This window comes from Xiphophorus maculatus, chromosome 10 (genome assembly GCF_002775205.1).
Source record: "Xiphophorus maculatus strain JP 163 A chromosome 10, X_maculatus-5.0-male, whole genome shotgun sequence".
Taxonomy (NCBI): domain Eukaryota; kingdom Metazoa; phylum Chordata; class Actinopteri; order Cyprinodontiformes; family Poeciliidae; genus Xiphophorus; species Xiphophorus maculatus.
Genome location: NC_036452.1, coordinates 5430975 through 5452256, shown reverse-complemented (window position 1 = coordinate 5452256; position 21282 = coordinate 5430975). Strand labels below are relative to the sequence as shown.

General features: G+C 35.2%; 1 protein-coding gene across 3 annotated transcripts in view; it reads right to left on the bottom strand.

Moving 5' to 3' along the window:
* The window catches only part of LOC102228210 (protocadherin-15-like), a 295528-nt gene that overhangs the window by 151909 nt on the left and 122337 nt on the right, over positions 1-21282 (bottom strand). For all 3 annotated transcript variants that reach the window (XM_023340889.1, XM_023340890.1, XM_023340891.1), the window contains exons 10-11: positions 5783-5943; positions 3591-3746 (exon numbers count right to left, since the gene is read on the bottom strand). In XM_023340889.1, the coding sequence (XP_023196657.1) occupies positions 3591-3746; positions 5783-5943 (317 nt within the window). The remainder of the gene's footprint in view (positions 1-3590; positions 3747-5782; positions 5944-21282) is intronic.

Genomic DNA, 21282 nt, shown 5'->3' with positions numbered 1-21282 from the left:
AGCTTTAGACGACCACCAGAAGGCTAACTTGGTTCTGCTTTTTACTTCTATCTTCAAAACAAGATGTACGTTTTTGAAATATTTTCAACCAGCTGGACGATTTTGATGATTGGTAGACATCTTACAATAAAAGTAACTACTACAGTTACTGTTAAATCAATAGTATTAACCATAGTAGTGCTAATCTAAAGATGCCAAACTGTTTAAAAATGATACCATCATATATTCTTGGCTGTTTCACAAAGAGATGGTATGGTGGGAAAGCTCCTCTCAGGACTCAGAGGAGCTTTCCCACCAAAAGTACTTTACTTTTAATTAGTTAATGTAAGAAATCCTTATTAAATTAACAGTTATTGGGGCGTGCCGTGGTGGCGTAGCGGTTAGCGCGACCCGTATTCGGAGGCCTTGAGTCCTCGACGCGGCCGTCGCGGGTTCGACTCCTGGACCCAACGACATTTGCCGCATGTCTTCCCCGTTTCCTGTTAGCCCACTATCATTTAAGGGACACTAGAGCCCACAAAAAGACCCACTGGAGGGGTAAAAAAAATAAATTAATTAATTAATTAACAGTTATTGAGTGATCTTAGTAAAAAAAAAAAATGTTTAGAAAACTAGCTATCTTTTTAGGAAAAGCAAATATTGCTTAATATTAGTAGGTAGTAGGGGTTCATCATATTGAAATAAAAGAATGATTTGGAACATTTCTACTGAACATTTATGTGTATTCATATATTTTACTTTTACAGAACATGTTAACCAGGAAAAAAAAAGGCTCTAGATTGTTAAGTTATCTCTTCTCCCTGATTTAACAGTGGTTCTCGTAGCGTCACTTTGCAGCCTTTAAATAATGAAGCAACTTTAAATCCTGGTTCCACTGCCTTCTTATGACATTAACCACCAGGATAAGATAAGAAGGAAGCCTTTCAGATTAAACTTAAACTGTGTCCTCGAGATTGTTGCAAAATGAACTGAATTTATTTTGCGCTTTCCTAATCATAGGAATTACTCAAAGTACTTTACGCTGAGGCCACTTTGACCCATTCGCACACATGTATACAAGTTCACAGATTGGTAGATAACTTGGGGTTAAGTACCGAGCCCAGGGGAATAACAATAAAGAACATACATTGCAATTAATTGTGATTTAAAGGTAAATGGAGTCCAGGTGTGTTTAGTTTTCTTCTTAGATTTAGATGATATTGTCAGGATTCTGGCTTGTGGAGGTTGTGTGCGTGTTTGTGAGACTTCCCTCCTGACCAGGAGGTCTCTGCTGCAGGGCGTGGCAAACCTGTTGGGGCCGTTACACCTGACTCCAATTATATAATCACCTGCTGGGGTTCCGATCATCAGTCGTTTCTGGCAAGAATCAAGCTTCAGTCTGTTTTTCGCTCATCAGGAACAGATTTATCCATTTACCTTCCTTTGAGACCCGTTTTTCCTTCTCTTCGCCTTGCTGGTTTAACCTCCTAACGGGTTTCCAGGCCAGGCTTGAGTCCAGATTGATCATCCACAACAGCCCCACTGAACTCAAGCTATTAATCAGTATGAATAATTAAATTGGAAACTGGGTGCAACTGTCTGGTACAGTGCTAAACTGGTACAAAATTTAATTGGCAGAATAGAACCACTTAGTGACATTTGGCAATCATAAGTCTGAGTAAATAAACAGTAAATGACTAACTAAAAAATAAAAATCTCAGCCCACTTTTATTGGTTATCTAAGTTAACCCTTTCACTCGTATTATAGTTTTATAACATTATATCCATGTTATTGATATGGTATGTGTTTGTTTCACTATATTACCAGATTTCTTACCAGCTTCAACTTGTCTAAAATTAGATTGCCTTATCAAGAATAAAAATAAAAGAAACGTTTGTGATAAAATATGACAAAATGATTGTTACATTTACATTCAATTCTACTACACCCGAGCAAAGAAACTAGCTGGATAAAAATAAGCTTAGATTTAATTTTATTATGCAGTTTTAGTTCTGGCAGTAGTGAAAGTGAAACAAACAAAGCTATGACTGTCGGACTAATTCAACCACTCACTGAGTCAAAAATAAGTAAGTGCTCCGGTTATTACATTACTGCTAATATTTAAATCAAAGTAGCCACTTTTGGAAAATTATTGCTATCAAAATGTCTGAAATGACCTGGGCTAAACACAGGAACAATTATTCTGACCATGCAGCTCCTAAATTGGAGGAAATAATTTTAAAAACAGTAATAGGAATTTTCGGAAGCGTATGATGGGGTGTGGGCGGAGAGAAGAAATAATAGCCCTCAAAATCATTTTCAAAAAAGGTGGAGAGGTTAGTAAAAGGGCAACACTGAGAAGGCAGGAGTGATGAGGGAGGATGCATAGCAGGGAGAGGAATGCTGCAAAAGGAGCAGAGAATGTGGGAAAAAAAGTGGAGGGAACAGACTGAGTTTGACAGGCGGAGGAAGACTTTATAACGATATATTTGCCTTAGTTCGCCTAGGATCGTGCTGGCAGCAACCTACATGCATCCACGTCCAGTTTAACTTTACACTTCCTCTTGCTGAATTCCTCTTCCCATGACGCTAGAGGACAAACTGTCATGTTGAAGATTATTCTGAAAGCCACAAAAAAAACCAATTTCTTTCCATCTGTCTAAAACGTTTCTATTCTCCGTCAAGTAGTGCAAACAAAGAAAAAAGAGGAAAGAAAAGCTTAAAGCTTTTTGTGCTTAAAATGTGTTGCAGCGAAATCATGTAATTTCTTTAATATTGACTCAAAAACTTTGGAGGAAATTGACAAAAAAAGTTTGGTATAGAAAGTCAAAGACCAAACCAAAAGCCAGCATTTCCTACCACTGATTTCTTTCATTTCAAAATGTTATAAATATTGGTCTTAAAGGAAGATGGAATTAGGAATTAGAAGGAATTAAACATTTTGTCTAATTTTGTGTTATAGGTGGATTTTACATTATAAGTCAACGAGTAGTGTATAATGGTAATAAGTAAAGAAATTATACTTTTTTTTCCTTGTAAAAGTAGGAAATTACTCATTTATCCAGGTCTCTTTAATGTCTTTATGTGACATCTATTATGAACAATTACTTTTAGCTAAAAAACCTACATACAAAACAATGGTTGCTTTGTTTGCAACATGTAACATTGTTTATTGTGCTGTTGTTTATTCTTTATTGTGTGAAATAAATTTGAATTGAAAAAAACATGAAAAGAGGACAACACATCTGCAAGCCCACTTTTCAGAAAGTGACCTTGTGTATTATATAGATTCATTACATAGAGTGAAGTATTTCCACCCTTCATTTATTGTAATTTTAATGAGTATTTTCTTATTGAAAAGAAAAACCTAAAATTGAGTATCTCTGAAAAAGTTTCTTGGGACAAAAAACTTTATATTTGTTGTGATTTACACATTTATTTGGAAAACTGCTGACTTGACAGATGAATGTTGAAAAGGTAAAGGAAAATACACTTTGAGGTCCCTTGTTTTGAAGAGCCTTCTGCGTTTTCTCCAAGCTAAATTTAAACAATCTACATCTGAGAAATATAAAAGTCATCTGTGTGTGCAAAACCTGCAAACGAGTTTTACCTCACTGATGGCGACATAGTATCGAGGCTGCTGGAAATGTGGAGCGTTGTCATTGCGGTCTCGGACAACAATGCGGACCTCGTGTAAAATCACTGTTCCAATCAGCTCGTTGGTGCACTGAACCTGAACCACGATGGAGTGAATAAACGACGGTGGCTGAAAGGGAGAAGGAGAAATATAGATAACACACTATTGCAAAGTGGAGAATCAAAATTATTTGCCAAGAAGTTTCTCATTTGTGCCAAGTCACAGTCGCACTTTCATACAGCTGATAAATATAAGGGAGAAGCGGCAGAAGATTGGATGTCTTCTCAGAGAAGATGGAGCTAAAGGTTTGAGTTTGTCAGATTGGAAACTGGTTGTTAGTAAGACAGCCATAAAAATGCATTTCAAAATTTCTCTTTATAGGATATACAATAAATGTACTGGTGCCAATTTACTGTGAAATTGTTAGAGGCTGAATAGTTGGAATGATTTCAATTTGTGTCACTGCCACAAAGATCAACTGTAGACAAAAAGTTTTCAGACCCTTTAAGTTTTTTCTCTATACCTTCCATTCAGAGACATTTGAGCTACTGTATGTTCACTTCTCCTTCGGTCAACCAACAACAATCTATTGTTTGTAAATTTTACAAAAAAGTAAAAAAAAAGAGTTAAAGTTCTTTTTCAATAGCAAGGTTTCATTTGAAAAGTGTTTTTTTCTGAATTAGTCTCAAGTTATATGAAAAGCAGCATATTTATGTCATTTCTCTAACAGAAGAACAGGCCAAAAATAAAGTAAAACTATCACTTGTTTCACAGGATTTTAAACCTTTCAGAACTTAAAGAGAACATGTCGGCAAATTGGAGGTTTAAGGAGATGAGGCTAACAAACTAAAAAGGTTCTGGACTGATTTCCTTGTGAGATGAGTCAAAACTACAAAACAGTGTGCAAAGCTGCATATTTTTAAAGTTATGTTAGCTTTGCAGCTACAGTGGGTGGAAATCTTTCCAGTTACAAACTGACAATAAATTGCTTAACTTCATTTTGATGCTTAATCAAGTAGGTGACAAAGTGGAAATTGTATGGGCATGAGAACAATCACATAGTTAGAAATGACTAAAACTACTTATTAATAACTAGGAAATGTCTACTTATATAAGTGAAGCACTAGTTAACTTCTTGCTGCTGTGGTTGTTACAGAATTAGACACATATGTGAAATATCTCTTTGAAATAACATGACCAAAAACATAACTGACCAAGCACTAATTTCTTCCCTTAAGGTTTCTTCAATGTTGGTAAAAATTCTGACTTTGCTACTATGCATATATTCCGTTGAATGTAGAATATAACTAAACATGTTTACCAAGATTTTGCCTTTAAACATGTTGCTACCAGATAGTTCATATCTGGTGGCAGCATGTTGTGCAGATATTACCGCCTCCAAGTAATCTCTGTCCTTCACAACGACACATCTGCTTTTGACAATGGATACTATGATCCCATATTTCTGAAAAAAAAAAACTGCTTAGGCAGCAATTCCACTCTGCAATTTTTTTTATCTTTTCTTTGTTATACAGTGGGATTAGAATCTTGGCTCTTGAAGGAGCAATTAAAAAAAGTAATTTTCAAAATTTTATCATGCTTTTTTAAATTATTTCCAAATGCTTTTTGCTATATGTTTTGGGTGGTGTTTTTTGAAAGCCATCTGAGATTTAGAGTTTTGCCTGTATATTCACTCATGGGTGCATTGGTGGTCTTGAAACTTCACTAAGCAATACACAGATTATCGGTGCCCTGTGTCAGATGAAGTAAAGCAGCTCCAAAACAAAGCCGCAGAAGCTATGGTGTTATTTTCTTCGACAGCCTAAGATTAGAATTCCCCTCTTGTATTGGATGTGTTACTGCTCTTGCTTCAAACTCTGCTCTTGCACTCAAAAAGTTTTGTCTGATTATAAATATGCTCTACCCCCTCAAAAAAAGATTTTTTTAAAAAGAGCAGAAGCCATTTTTTACCAGGTGCATCCAATCTGCAGAAGAAAATTGAGGGTTCAGAGCATGCAAAATCTCCAATATTTGAACCCCAGAAAACACTGGTTTGAAAACATTCTGTCGACAAAAACCTGTGAAAAAAATTGGTTAAACTGAATAAAATAAGAAAACAGCAGCCACATAGGCACATTAAACATAGAAATCTTGAACTTTCTTACATCTCTATCAAGAACTCGTCCAGTGCTGTTCAGGTAAAGAGACTGCCTGGCAGGATCAAGAATCACCCAGTAGTCGTGGTTGTCTCTTAGAGACAAAGAGATTGTACGAAGTGGACCCTCTGCCACACCATTGATCTGCATGTTCTCCACCAATAATGTTCCTGAAACACAAAAAACATATATAAATGTTTTTAGTCCTCACACAAGCTTAGAATTTGAAGAAATCTAGATGATTTTTTAAATGGCAAAAAAGATCATAGATTTGAGAAAACAAAACTTAAACATCTTCAGCTCGTTTTCTTCTTGAATTATCTCACATGTATTATTTCTTCTTAGCTCGTGGGAAGTTGGATAGAGCTATACACAATGTTGGTAGAAAATCTGTTTGAGAGAAGGTTAGAGGTTCACTTTCCAGCATGAAACTAAACATATAGCCAGAACTACAATTGACTGGTTTGTATCAAAGCATATTCATGAGTTAAAATGGCCCAGTCATAGTGAAGACCTAAATGTAATTGAGAATTAGTGACAAAACATGAAACATGCTTTAGATTCAATCTTTCCTGTGCAACTGAATTGGAACTGTGAGAAAAGCTATGATCCTCGCTATGATGCCTCGCTTTTTTTCAGATTAAAGTAAAATAAATGGACTGAACTTATATAGTACTTTTCCAGTCTTCTCATACGTCAGAAGAAGCAAAGTTTTGCAATTTCACTAATTCATGCCTGGCTTGAATGTGGAAGTTTATTTTCTCCCTCTTGGCCACCTTTCTGAGTTAGTGTATTGAATCTATATAATATCTGTGTTTCACCTTTGAGGTGAGTAACAGAAAATATCACTTTCAAACTTTTTAGATATTCACATTTTCTGTGATGTTTATTTCATTTATATATGTGATGATTTTCTGTTTTGTTTTCTCTAAAACACTTTGGAAACCATTTTAGAACAGCAGAAGAAAACATACGTATATTAGAAAAAGGTCTAGACTAGAAGATAGACCAATTTAGAAAAAAAAACCACTTAACATAATTGGAAGCTAAATCTTTTTTTAATAAAGCAGATGGCACAGATGAAAGAACTTTTGACTGCACACAGTCAGTTATGGAGTATAATTAAATCTTGCAAGATGCTTTGAGAAAAATAGAAGCTGGGAGACAAGTCTTATGAATTCTATATTCATTTTCATCTTTCATCCAGAGAAATAGGAAAAACAATTAGATAAGAAATAGAAAACAAGGGATAAAACAGAGTTAGTTTAATACAAGCAAAAACAGGACATCTGAGCATACCTCGATGGAGCTGAAAATGATGCTGTCAATAATAACTGAACATCCTTATTGGAATTTGGCATTAGTAGAACTCCAGCCCAGGCCAGGGATGTGACTAAATGTACTGCTAGAGTTCATTTGACTGACTGTAAGATTGATGAATCTACTTTAACAAGGCCGACTGGTTAGTTTACAACCATTTGTAACTCTATAGGTTTTCTATTTAACCTTCTCCATCCTTGGTCAGGTCGAGGGATGAATCCATTATCCCATTTGCCAGCCTATTCCTCTTCTTGCATCAACAGAATCACACATTGCTTGTTATTCTTGAGTATCTCAGAGATAGTTTATCTTATTGAGGATAAACATATCACAGCCAAAAGAAAGAATTTTAAATATCAGTAACCACTACAATGACAGTATACAATATAAGGCCTGCTTTACTTCACTCTGAGCAAATCATGTGATGCCGCAAGGGATAAAACAGAGTTAGTTTCATTAGTTAGTGTTTGGGTTTGTTAAATTATGATGGCCTAAATTTTTATAAGACTGGAAATCAGGACACACCATAATAACAGAACACCCTGAAAATAGTTGGCATCTATGAATAATTTTTCATAGTTGTTTTAGGTGAGCCAGTTATGATCTTAATCATACATTGAAAAACACAACTTTCTCAACTGTGGAATATATATATTTATTTTTACTTTTTTCTATATTTGGCATTAAAGACATTGAAACTCAGGCTTGATTAACCCATCTATTTTACCATAACACAATTTTTATGAATTGACATCTTTAAATTGATTTTTCCAAATTAGTAAATGGTAAATTACATAGACACCTTATTTATAATTTGTAATTTTCTTTAATTACATTATTGATTTATACTAAACATTCAGCTTTAAATTCTCCATTACAACTTAAATTGCATTAAAAAGCATTATGGTACCCCTCTTTGAATCTATGGCATAGGAAAACATGTTGCTAAATATCTCAGCATCACAGTTTTTAAGCATCTGACACTAAAATACGAGATTCAAGACCATTTCTAGACATGTCTAAAAATTACAACTCAACTTGAGGCATCAAACTAACTGCAGACATGCAACAATGCAGCTAAATTTATTCAAGTGCAAATCAAAAACTTCAGCAATGATTTGATAATAGCATTACTTGATGCCATGCTACTCTGCAGATACTCCGCATGCCAAAGGCTTGAAGTGGTCCAAAACATGATTGCAGACTGACCTACTTTATGATTAATTCTGCTAATAATTATTTCAACACTTTGGAGGCACTTATACATATTGTAGAGCATTTGGCCGTCTGTATCCCAGATAAAAGCCACTTGTATCTGGGATACAAGCAGCCAAAATTAGCTTCCTCCATAGGGTGGTCAGATTCAGCAGAAGCCTTTCATCTATGGGGAGCTCAAAGTGGAGCTGCTGCTTCTCTGTGTCAAAAGCATTTGGTTTAAGCAGTTTGGGTTTCTGATCGGGATGTTTTCTAGGTGCCTACTTTTGGTGATTTTTCATGGCTTGCGAATGCTTCAGGGTCCCTCAGAATGAGCTAGAGGGTGTTCCCTCTGGGACTTGTTATCCACACAACCCCTTTTGAATAAGCAGATGGATGGGCGGATGGAAATGTCATCATCAAATCATCATCTGAACATTACGTATCTGGTGATGTTACTGCAAAAAGAAACTTCCTGATGTAGTAGCAGACTTGTTCTTTCATCCCAATACACACATACTCACATAAGATGTAACAAGACTTGATGCTTCACAAAACGTATCCAGTTTTTTTCTCTTTTCGACCCATTAAGGTATATTTTAGATACTCCAGCAAATGTGGCATGATAAGGAAAAGCATAACTGAACCTTCAATGATGAAATAAACACACGCCGTTTCTTACACATTTCTTCGTCTAAGCTAACTTAGACTTGTATGCATTCCTAAAAATACACCATAATTAACATAATCACCAGAAAATGTTTAATCCAATGGAACAGGAGAGCTGAATGAGATAAAACACAAGTACTTGACTATGATGGATGTGATCATTATGTGAATTTATTTGGAAGCTATACTGAAATGTTATTTGAAAGATGACACAATTACTCTTCTAGGTAAAATAAGTATCCACTTGAACTGTTTACCTCACTGTACATTGTGACGTGGGCATTGAAAACATTTACAGCAGAAGCTGGTAACAACATACATGATTTATATGTATTTTTCTTAAAGTAGATAAAAAATGAAGTCACAGCTAAACAAATGAGAATGACACAAATTTAAGTAATTAAGTAATTTGTTCAATGCTGGTTCAAAGACATCTCTTGTCTAAAGAAACATTTCACATCATTGTTGAGGTGTGATTTTCACCGATTCTTTCATGCTGTGTGTTCTCGAGTGTTCTCAGAGTCCTTTGATGCAGTCTGATTTTTAGCTTTTACATATATTTTTAGCTGCATATGAGTCAGGCAATAGACTGGGCCATTCTACTAGCTTTACTTTCTTTCGCCGACATCAATTAGGAGTTTCTTAAGATAATAGTGTCCGGCACTATTATCTTGCTTGAGAATCTACACTTGTTTCTTTCTTTTCTCAATGCATCCTTCATTCATGCTATTTAAACCTGCAAACTTAAGTTTTGACAGGATGAATTTGTGGAGTTTGGCAGGATCATTTTGCCTCCAATTATAGTATATGCAGTGTCACTCAAAAATGTCAGGTTTGGCCTGAAATACACTGAAGTCTCACTGAAAAAACATTTTTGTCTAGTTCCTTGTGAAAATATCTTAGTACACTTAAAACAAGACAAAACTAACTTATAAGCACCTTTTCAGCAAAAGACCTTGTTTTGAGTCAATAATTCCTTAATATTGATGAAAAAGTACTAGTTCCACTAGTGGATTATTTCATAAATAGCTTGGGAAAAATGTTTTGTTATAAGTGAAATAATCTTCCAATGGATCGAGTACTTTTTAATCAATATTAAGGAATGATTTACTTAAAACAGATTCCCAATGCTTGCTGAAAATTTACTTGCAAGTTAGTTTTGTTTCATTCAAAATATACCAAGATATTTACACTAAAAGCTAGACCCAAATTACTTTGTAAGGTGTTGTGTTTTAGGAGTACTCCAAATCTGCATCAAAATTTAAACTATTTCCTTAGCTGTGGACTCTTGCACGATAAGTGTACACAGAGGAAACAATGAAAATGTCATTACTGATTGTTTTCATTGAAAAAACTGCACCTGCTATTTTCTGCAAGTCCTTGTTGACTCCGTCTGATTGTTCCCTTGTTGAAATGTTGTTGGGCCACCGGGCTATTGCTGTTTTATGATGAAATGTTGTTCTTTGTATGTCCAGATTCCTTTGATACTAGCTAAGAACCCATAAGTTTAGAAATGCAACTTTAAAAATTTCCAGTGGTATATTTTACAGCAGTATGTTTTTTGCTTTTACACATGTTAACAACCAACTTTTTTGTCTCCATAGAACAGTCGGTGTCCTGTCTTGCCTGGAATTCCAAGACAGATGACATTGAAAACTAAATTACCACAATCCTTGGGCAATGTGGCCTTGACAAGCAAATCAAGTAACGTAAACTGTATGCTTATATCTTGAAGGTTGCATGCTAATGTTGGTTTAAAAAAGAGCCATTATACATAAAAGGCATTGTCGAATACTTAAAGTATAATAAAGAGGTACATAAAAAAGTATGTTAATTTGTAAAAACTTTATGTGTTTGACTCTGTATCACTTAACACACAGGAGACCAATTACCAGGCCTTACACCATGCATTATTAATCAGTCATCCCACTGCATCCTATCCTTCAGCGCATTATCACAGAGTGGAAGTTTTTAGACTACAAACTTAATTTTCTCTCAGTGTGTCCATGATTTTTTTTCTGGTTGTTGTGCACAACAAACAGAGGGAAGGATAAAAAAAGAACTTGGTATTTTAATTTTTACTGATGCAAGCAAAAAAGATAAAAAAATAAATAAATCAGGATATTATTAGACACAGACAGAAATATTGGTAAAGGAACCCTAAAAAACAATTTGTAACTTGTCCTCTGTAGTGTCACCAATGAAGAACAATAAAGACCAGTGTTTGTAGGCTATTTTAGGTTGGAGATGAAAGACAATATCAAAGACAAGAACAGAGATTTACATTGGCAAGAAAAAGTTGAATGCCAAGCAGGATTGTTTGCTTCTGTGTATGAGTCGACAAGGGGGAAAAAACAAAAAACATAATATTTTTGGTCCATGTACATAAAACCATCTGCGCACAACACATACACACATGCACTGAACAATTTCATATCTGATCTGGCAGATATAAAATTGGGTCATGGCCTTCTGTGCTGCCATGGAAACCACTTCAAATACTCTGCTGTGATTTGTTGATTTTAAATAAATAGGGAAATTTTATTAAATTGGTTTCTGTACATAGGAGATGGGATATAAAATCAACTCATTAAAGAGATTTGATTTTTACCGTCTAGCTGCTCCCCTAAGTCTAGGTCCCTTTGGGGATTTTAAACGGAAGAAAAATCACCCAGATACACACATTGAACAGGAAAATAAGAAACCAACAATGTGTGTTACTGTGTCTAATTGAACAGTGTACAGGATAAAATATAAATAGGCTTTCTAAGCAGAAATCTTGCTGCAAAGAACGAGACTGAATTCTGAGCAGTTTTGTATAAATTGGCATATAAGTTAAAGCACAGAGGCTGAATAGAGAATGTGGGAGTAACAATATAGAGAGAAGAATAAAAGCAATGTGTTAGAATGAGCACAAAGAGCGATTAAATGACAACATAATGCGAAAGAAAGAGAGAATGAACTTTGCTTTTGTGGATTAATAGTTATTTTACAGAACATTAGCTAAACTGAACATTGACACGGGGCAGGTTTGTCATGCAGATATAAGCCACTGCCTGAAAAGTAATGTAGGAGGGGTGGAGGAAGTCAAGAAAAATAAAAAACAAAGCAGGTGAGAGCAGATTCTCTTATTAAAGATATGCCATAGGATGATTACAAATAACAGCTTTAATTGAAATACAAAAAATCTTGAAACTTTGTCCTCTATTTTGATTTAGATTGTACATACGAACTAACAGTGGGCCTTGTGGCTCCGTCACATTTTTTGAGCTGAAATGGATCAGGGTCAATTCACCTCTTTGCCCCATTGCATTAACCATTTTCCATTTCATACCTTTAAACAAACTATTTAGCATTCACATCCTGCCTAATAATATGGTGGAGCCCTGACCCCTCAAGACATGGACTCTACTAAACCCCTGAAGCTGATCTGTGTTATCTGTCACCAAGATCTTACTATCAGGACCTGTAAGTATTGGAACCTCAATATCCAGCACATCCCACAGATGCTCGACTGGATTGAAATATTGGGAATTTGGAGGCCAAGTTAACATCGAAAGCTCACTGTTGTGCTTTTCAATCTATTGCTGAACCCTTTTGCTTTGACACAGGGCACTTTATCCTGCTGAACTGAGCCAAAAGCACCAGTCAATGTCATTTTTGTTTAACCCTGGAGATGGGTGCACATCAAAGTAATTTAAACTCATCACTGTTGGATGAATTCACATAAACCAGTCTTTGTTTTTCACATGTATAAATGACTTTGTCTCTAGTCCACCATTGTTTCCTCCTTGGAACACTTTTATGGAAATCAACTCCTGTAGACTGGGAACATCCCACAATAAGTACAATTTAAATTTACTGCCCAATGTATACCACACTCAAACACCAATGAGGAGACAGACAGTTGGTGTTACTTCTCCTGTGGGTGATCATAATATTATTTATGCTCGTATATCAGTTGTTATTCTTGGCCACGTGTATCTAATTAAGTGTGACAAAATGGGAGCCAGAGACTAAGCAAAATAGCTTTGAGGATTATCCTGCTGGTTGAAATTATTTATTGGAGTTGACCACAATCTGATTTGCTTCAATTTTACTATGAGTAAGTTGTAGAAATGGCTTGAGATAACCAGTTGTTGAAGTAACAACTGATTATCTGGAAGAGGTTTGAAATATTCCAATGTAGATGCCTTGGGTCAGGTACTGAGATTTTAAAAGTGAAAGGAGACAATGATTTGAGCTATCCGAGTGTCTTGCTCTAATCAGTGGAACCCTGTAATCAACAGAACCCTCAATTCAGCTTTTTACCAAAAGTCCTGAATAAAAATATTCATCCATTAATGATCTTAAGCTCAAGAACACTAATATGAGGAAGCAGGACAATGATCTGAAACCACCACCTCAAGATGGCTTAGAAACAAACGTATAGAAATTGAGTTGGTGTGGCTTGACCTTATTAAACAGACTGTTCATATTTAAGAACGTCTCCGGGTGACTGAATTAAAATAATTGCAGAAAAATAGCGACTAGAAATTCCTCCACAGCAAGGTAGAAACCAGTTGGCATTTCTGACAAACACTTCCTGTCAAGAGTACCCCAACAAGTTATTATAATTAGTGGAAAATTGCTTTTCATGAATGTTCTCCCCATGCAAGTGTAGATTCCCTCCAGGTACTCCAGCTTCCCCCCCCACAGACAAATATGCAGAAACCCTTAATTCTTAATCCTCTGTCTTCTGGCTTTTCAATTTATGTTTACCATTGTGACTGTAATTCCTGACACTTTTTTGATATAACCACCCTGAAGCTTAAATCTCTATTGAGTCCGGGACATTGTTTTATAGCCAGTAACATATGGATTCATTCATATAGACAAATCTTGCAATGAATTATACTTTAGCAACCCTTTTAACAAGATTACTAGATGAATACACACAAATACACAGTATATGAAAATATTGAAAATGTCTCTATTTATACCCAAATGAGTCTTGTTGAACAACAAAAGGGAAATACTATCCTATGTATGTCTATGCTCATATTTGTCATGTATGCCCACACACTGACATTATCTTAGTGTAATATTGCTCTGCTGTAAAACACTGAACAACACAAAGTATGTCTTTAGCATTCCAGATATCCTATCCAGTATTTAGCATTCTAAACCTTTCAATACTTAATGAATGACTTATTTGCAGATGAAAGCCCAATATATCAAAACATGGATGTAATTCCCAAAGAAAGTGGGAGTAGAGTGGAATTTATTTGAAATCTTGTGTATTTTTATTCTTAAAAATAAAATATACTTAAGAGAAAATATATACTGAAAACTCTTATTGTCCATGTGCCTAAGCCAAGATGAGCTGAAAAACAAACAAATAAAAAGAGTAATAAAATGTGATTGTTGGAGTGGCCCTCATATAATCCAGAATTTATTATGAGACAAACAAGCGGTGGGATAAAGATGTGTGATTTTTGGATATTCATAAAAATCCAGCCATATGTACAAACAAATTAAATCCCTCATATTTTATAGAGAAAGTGAATTTTAAAAATGTGTAGTTGTTGGATAGACTTAGCATAATTGTTTACATTAGTTCCTCTACCCCATTCTAGCTTAGCCCAGATAGAAAATGTGATCTACCTCCCTTAAATAAGTATTCAAAGTATTTGAATACTTTCAAAGACTTTGAAATAAATGTAATGTTACAATATGTAACATTGTACATTACAGATGTAATGGAATGCTCATCTTACAGAAAATTACACTTCACAGTCCATAGTACATCTTCACTAGATGGATCATCAGCTGGAAATTTGAGATAGACTTTTGCGGTTTGCCATTTTTTGATTTTTGCCATGAAATTCTCCAATGGATTCCATTTTTGCCCATTATGTGTCTTACTGTTGAATCGTGAGCACTGACCTTTATCAAGACTGGTCAGACTTACTGTGATTTAGATATTGTTCTGGGTCATGTTCTGTCCTTATTTTGTCAGAAAACTCTTAGATGAAGATGATTTGGTAGGCTGGCCATTGCTGGCAAGATTTACCACTGTTCCATGACTTTTCCTTTTGTGGATAATGGCTCTGATTGTGGTTGGAGAGACGTACAAATGCATTTCTATGGCTTTGGGGCTGCCGCCTGACAGATAGATGTAAATGACTGTTTCTTATCTGGTATAGTTTTTAAATTGGGGGCATGTTATTTTTAAGATTGTTTAACCTACTTCATGTTACACAGATTTTATTCAAGTTAATTCTTTCTTTTACATGTCTTGCTGTAATCAGAATTGAGTTTGGGTGGCGATCCTGAACCAGAACCACTATTAATTAATCACAATTAAGAATTTACCAGAGAGGGGGCCATTTTACACAGAGCTTTTAAGTTGTCCCCAGGCATAGCTGGGTTTTCTCTGGGTGCTTTAGTTTTACGATAAGATTATTTTATCATTTCATCATAATATATTCTATCCAGAGAGGTCTTTTTTAATTGCAATCCACAAAATCTTTATAGTAAAAAGATCACTGTCGAGCTATGGTATTACAAGCAGTGTTTTGACCAAAACCCACAGTTGCACAACCAATAAATAGTACTTTCTCCAAAATAGCACATGCTGGAATGTAAAATAAAAATGTCTTAAAACTGACCAGAGTGTGATTAAAATGTAAAAACATCAGTTCATGCAGTGCAATAATTAATAAATTAATAAAAAGATAGTAAATACTAAATGTGTGGGCCTCTCATACATTTCATTTTGTTTCACGTCACCAATTACAGAGGCATTCTAATTAGAAAATTAGCATAGTTAATTGTCCTCATCAGCCACAATTCTTATGCAACTCTCAATAGATACATATAGAGGGCAACTCAAATCACTAATTAAATTCCCCTCAATATTTCATTAGCTCTGTCTAATTATCATTTTTTCAAACAAGTACGATAATGGGGAAAGATCTGATGGATACTTGTGGTCAAGTATCTGGCAGTGGTTAAGCCCCTCTACATTTTGCATTTTGTTAAACTGTCAGTCGTAATTGAAAACGGTATAATTTCTGTATTCTCTTCCAAGCTTTTCCAGGATTAATCAATTAGGAGGAAATTAGTGTTCAGGGACACAACTGACCTAGAGGCTGCTCAGTGTCTGTGTCCATATCGATACTGGGCTTCATGGCTGTTAATGTGATTATCCATTTTGCATCCTTCTTCCATTAACATTTTTCTTCAAATCTAGGAATTTAAAGGGTAGGGTAAAAAAAACAAAAAAACTTGTAAAAGTATTCATGCACCTTCAACTTTTTTTCTGGTTTTATCACAATAAATATGGGAGAGAAAGCAAACATGTGGAAAAGGGTGTGAAATGTCCTTCAGGATAATAAGTAGAAAGCCTCCTATGTTGGAGCAGCAGACCAACTTTCTTAGGGTTCCAGGTATCAATTGAGAGCTAAAGGGAAGTGTTTAAAAAGCATGTTGCTTTAAATTAGGCTGTTACATAACATTTTTCCAAGAGGGAAAAATGTACTTTAACATCTATCAGATAAAATAAATAAGAACACATTTTAATAAATACATCATGCAATTCTTTGGAAATACTTTGTTGGAAAAAATATATATTTCACTGCACCAGTAACTCAGAACAGAGTGTGCTGTAAGTTGGTTGTTAAACTGACAGACAGTCTGAATATAACAGTGTTATGATACATAGCTCATTTTAATTAGCTCCATAAATGAGGGTTTAATCTGCAGTAATTGCCGAGATAGAACATTCTGAAGGCAGCAGACTGACCAAAGAGCTCGTCCATATCATCATTCACCATTCTACATCTTGAGTTCTGGAAAGCTGCTTCTTCACATGTTTCAGTTTACATTTCTGACACTACTTAATGTTTGTCTCTAAGAACTTTATTTGGTGAAGATGCTCTCCTTTTGGGAGAAAACTGCTCTCCATTTAAATTTGCTTACAAAAAAGTTTGCTGGCTACAAACTTTAAACATAAATCTGTCACAACCCCCATACCTTATGCACTATGCTGATGAACTACAGCACTGAAACTGATAGCATTTTCAAAGGTCCCGATGAAAAATTACACAATATCATTCCACAGTATATAAAAAAAGCTTACAGTGCAAAAAACAGGCTCCTGTTCCAAAAATCGATAATTTAGGCTTGACTGAAAGACAACAATCCCTTACACAGGTCAGAACTGATTTTATAATAGATGAACATTGCTAACATTAAGCTGAAATTGCCTTTTACTTCAATGCCATAAAAAAAATGCAGATTTTATTTCTATACTGAGTCAGTGCTACGAGTACAACTACCGTAATTTAAACATGGCCCTCCAATTCTGTTAGGAAGTATATCCTGCCAAAATGATGCTAGAAGCATTGTGATTACTACAGAAGGGTCTGGTTTCTCTGCAAATTCTATTAAAACATTAACCAAATTATTAATTGGTTAGTTAACCAATTAATAAATTAATGTATGTAGAGTTTTGTAAAATGTATCTGTTCTTGATTTTATGACACCATTATGTGTTCAGACAAAACAAATTTCAACATCAAACAGAATACAAAATGCAGTTTTGAGACATTTATATTATTCATTTGAGCTGAAATTTTTCCCCATTTTGTGTGTCCTGACGATTATTAAACTACAGAAAGAAAAACCTGGTGCAACAATAAAGCAAGAAATATGTTTAAATTGCTCAAATCTGTTGAATTTTGTTTGCATCTAAGTGTAATTAGTGAAATCTGCAATGTAAATACAGTGTTGGAATACAGAAGACAGCCCTGTAATACATGTACAAAATGTGGAATAGACAGGGATTACTTCGGGAGTCACTGCCCAAGTTTCTCATAAAAAACTAAATTTAAATGTGGAGTAGAGATGGAAATCGAGAAGAAAAAAATTATTTTTTGCAAAATGTCCATGTCAGACTGGGCTTGAATTCCTGACGTAGTAAAAATAGACTTAAATGAGGTGATGCATTTCGATCGTCCATGTGTTGTTCATCTCAAGTTATTTTTACCTAATTTCAAGAACTCTTAAGATGCAGATTGTGTTTTTTTTATAAACAATTTTCTCATGCATTAGCCTTAGAATATTTTTTTTTTCCATAACCAGAGATAACTTGACACACCAGATGGTTTGATATGCAGACCTACTGTAGCTGATAAGAAAATAGCAGAGTTTTTAAAAAAGTTTTTGGCAGATTATGAAACGAACCATCTGTTTATCAGCAGTTTGCTCAGGAGACCCTAGAACTTAACATTTTCATTTTCAGCAAAAGAGTTTGATCAAACTTTCTCTTAAAATAGCTTTGACAGACATAAGGACATATATAGTAACGGATGGAAAGTAAATGTAATCAATAAATGATTAAACATGTTTTTATTATCGCAGAAATTACTATTGGACCTTATTCTCTAATTTCCATCAAAGGAACTGCCTTTTGAGGTCTGTAACACCTGGAGCATGTCCAGACTGAAAACAGCACTGTAAGAATGAACAAAGCCAACATGAAGTAAGAGATTTGTCTCTGCAGAGAAATAAATTCACATACTGATCCTATTGCACCTAAAACAAGGCTGTGTTGGGTTTACTTATTCAGGACCATGTACAGAATCATTATTCTCACAAGAGAAAAGATGTGGAGCCAGATTTAGTTACTGACCAGTTTCCAGTATTCCTTAAGGAAGATGAACTGACATAAGAAGAGATGAGATGAAGCACTTGTATATATATATATATATATATATATATATATATATATCCCCTCCATTTCTTTATACTCTGACACCTTATAGGCACTACTTTTAATGTACATTATCGGACTATTACGTGGTAGACATATGCAAAGTGGTGCATAACTGTGAAATTGGAAGAAAAGGATCCCTATTTTTCAAAGATTTAAAAACATCTGAACAGTTATAGAAAGGATAGGCATTTAGCCTCCTGGTTTAATATTGTACAGAACCAGATTTTGCTGAAGATGCAGCTGGTAATCTTTTTAGGGGATGTTTAGTAGTTTTACAGATATGCAGACTTTGCAAAAGTATAGGAACATCGATTTTCAAGTGTTGCCAAACGGTATCAATTAGATGTAGATCCTGGCCATTCCAATAAATGAATATGATTCAATATATTCCAGCCCAAGCTGTCACTTTTTGTTTAGAGGTGCTGTAAGATGAACCTGCCTCAAGTCTATTGCAGACTAACAAGTTTTCTTCCAGGATTGCCCTGTATTTAGCTCAATCCAGCTTCCCCAAAAGTTTGATTTTGGTCTAATCCCACCAGAGTAACTTCTAAAACATTTCTTTAAAGCTGTTTCGGGCGTGTCGTGGTGGCGTAGGGGATAGCGCAACCCATGTTTGGAGGCCTTAAGTCCTCGACGAGGCCGTTGTGGGTTCGACTTCCGGATCCAATGATATTTGTCGCATGTCTTCCCCCCTCGCCTTCCCCCTTTCCTGTCAGCCTACTTTCATATAAGGGACATGAGAGCCCACAAAAGACCCCCTGGAGGGGTTAAAAAAAAAACTGTTTTATTGTGTTTGCATTCAAGGTTAACTGGTCAGGCAGTGGTTTAAGAGGTGTTCAAAACATGGAATACAGTTTTGTTACCCAAGTCCATTTTAAAATTCTCCCCTTATATGCAAACTGTCAGGTGTCTTCTTTGGACTTCATCAAGAGTTTGGTTTAATAATGTTCTCAAAAACTTTTGAGGCCCTCACAAAGCACTCATACTTGTACTTGGAGTAAAATATGCAAGGGTTGGATCATTTACTAATGTGTTGATGGAAAGGCAGAAGAAATAAACGTATATCATGTTAAAAACCAGGTATTCTTTTCCATTACTCTCACGTTTATGCATTAATCTAGGTCTATTACAGAAAACTCCTACATTATCGTTTTGCACGACAAAATGAAGAAAAGATTAAGGGGTACCAATACTTTTCCAAAGCACTAGAAGACATGCCTTTATTGTCACGTTGTACAGAAAATTGCCTTGCAGTGTCAGCTGAGTAGCTAGATAAGTAAAAAAGAAGTGAATGTGTATGTGTTCCTCCTGTATAGAGTAAAAGCTGATATTCCATGATGGGGATTCTCAGCCTCAGGGTGTCTTTAGAAGAGTTGTTAAGGAAGAATATCTGCAGAGGTTGGCTCACTACTGTAGAACAAATTGTAAATAGCCTCATTATTCTGGTCTTTGGTTAAACAGCAGCTCCGAAACCAGACCGGATCTCCATACTGCAGGATATTCTGAACTGTACTGCATCTGTTATACGACATTACAAGAATAATTATTTTAGTAGAACAATTTACTAGGTAATATTTCTACAATAAAAATAAATGGGCTTTTATTATATATAAACCACATATGTGCTGCATTCATACTGCCAAAACAAAACAATAACCAGTCTATATAAAATTGTGTTTGTATCTTCACTTAGGTTTTCCACGTTATTTATGTGAGAAGTCCCAGAATATCAATGTTATCGCTTATTTTAGTTCACTTTTGCTTTATACTGAAAAACACTACAAAGACCTATTAGATGTTTTTGTTCTCACCATTGAATATCAGAATGGTAGGGTAGAAAAAAAGCTAATCCCTGCATGCAGCCTTCCCTTCCAGTAACATATACTGTATATAGAAGAACTGTTGAAAATAATAAAAAGGGTGGATAGAAATTGCATGAATTTCTCCACAGTAATGAGCAATCAACAGCACTAAGCAATCAACAGATACCAGCAAGCTGTGGGGATAAAAGGAAACGTATGTCTGATGTTTCCATGCTAATCTCCGGTAATGTCGGTGTGGATTGTTGTGATCAGCTCTTGTTTGTCATTTCCTGAGACAAAACAAGGTTTCTAGAAACAATTAATATAGTAATAAAAAATGTAGTGTGTAGTTGAGTCAGACATGTAGTGTAGTATAACACTTGTACTGTATGTTTGTTCATTAATTGCTTTTTCTCTGTTATTTATTTTTGGAGAAAGGCTCTTGTGGCCTTCATTCGTCCTATGATTTTTAGTCTTGTCTAACAAAGTGATGAGATGGTTTTTATGTTCCGACAAAACTACACGCTCGGTGATGCAAAGCAATAAGCCCGGTTGAAAGGAATTTTAATTATTCAGCTTTCTCCTCAAATCTGCAAAAGAATTATACTCCCGCGCAATTAAGAGAATGATTTTTGATATGATGAGGCAATTTAGACCAAAATATTCTGCAGTCATTTAATACTGCTTCATGTGCATGGTAAAGTCTAGATTTGAGAAGACACATATTCCAATAGTTTTATAAGACTTGTCATTGGTAAGTG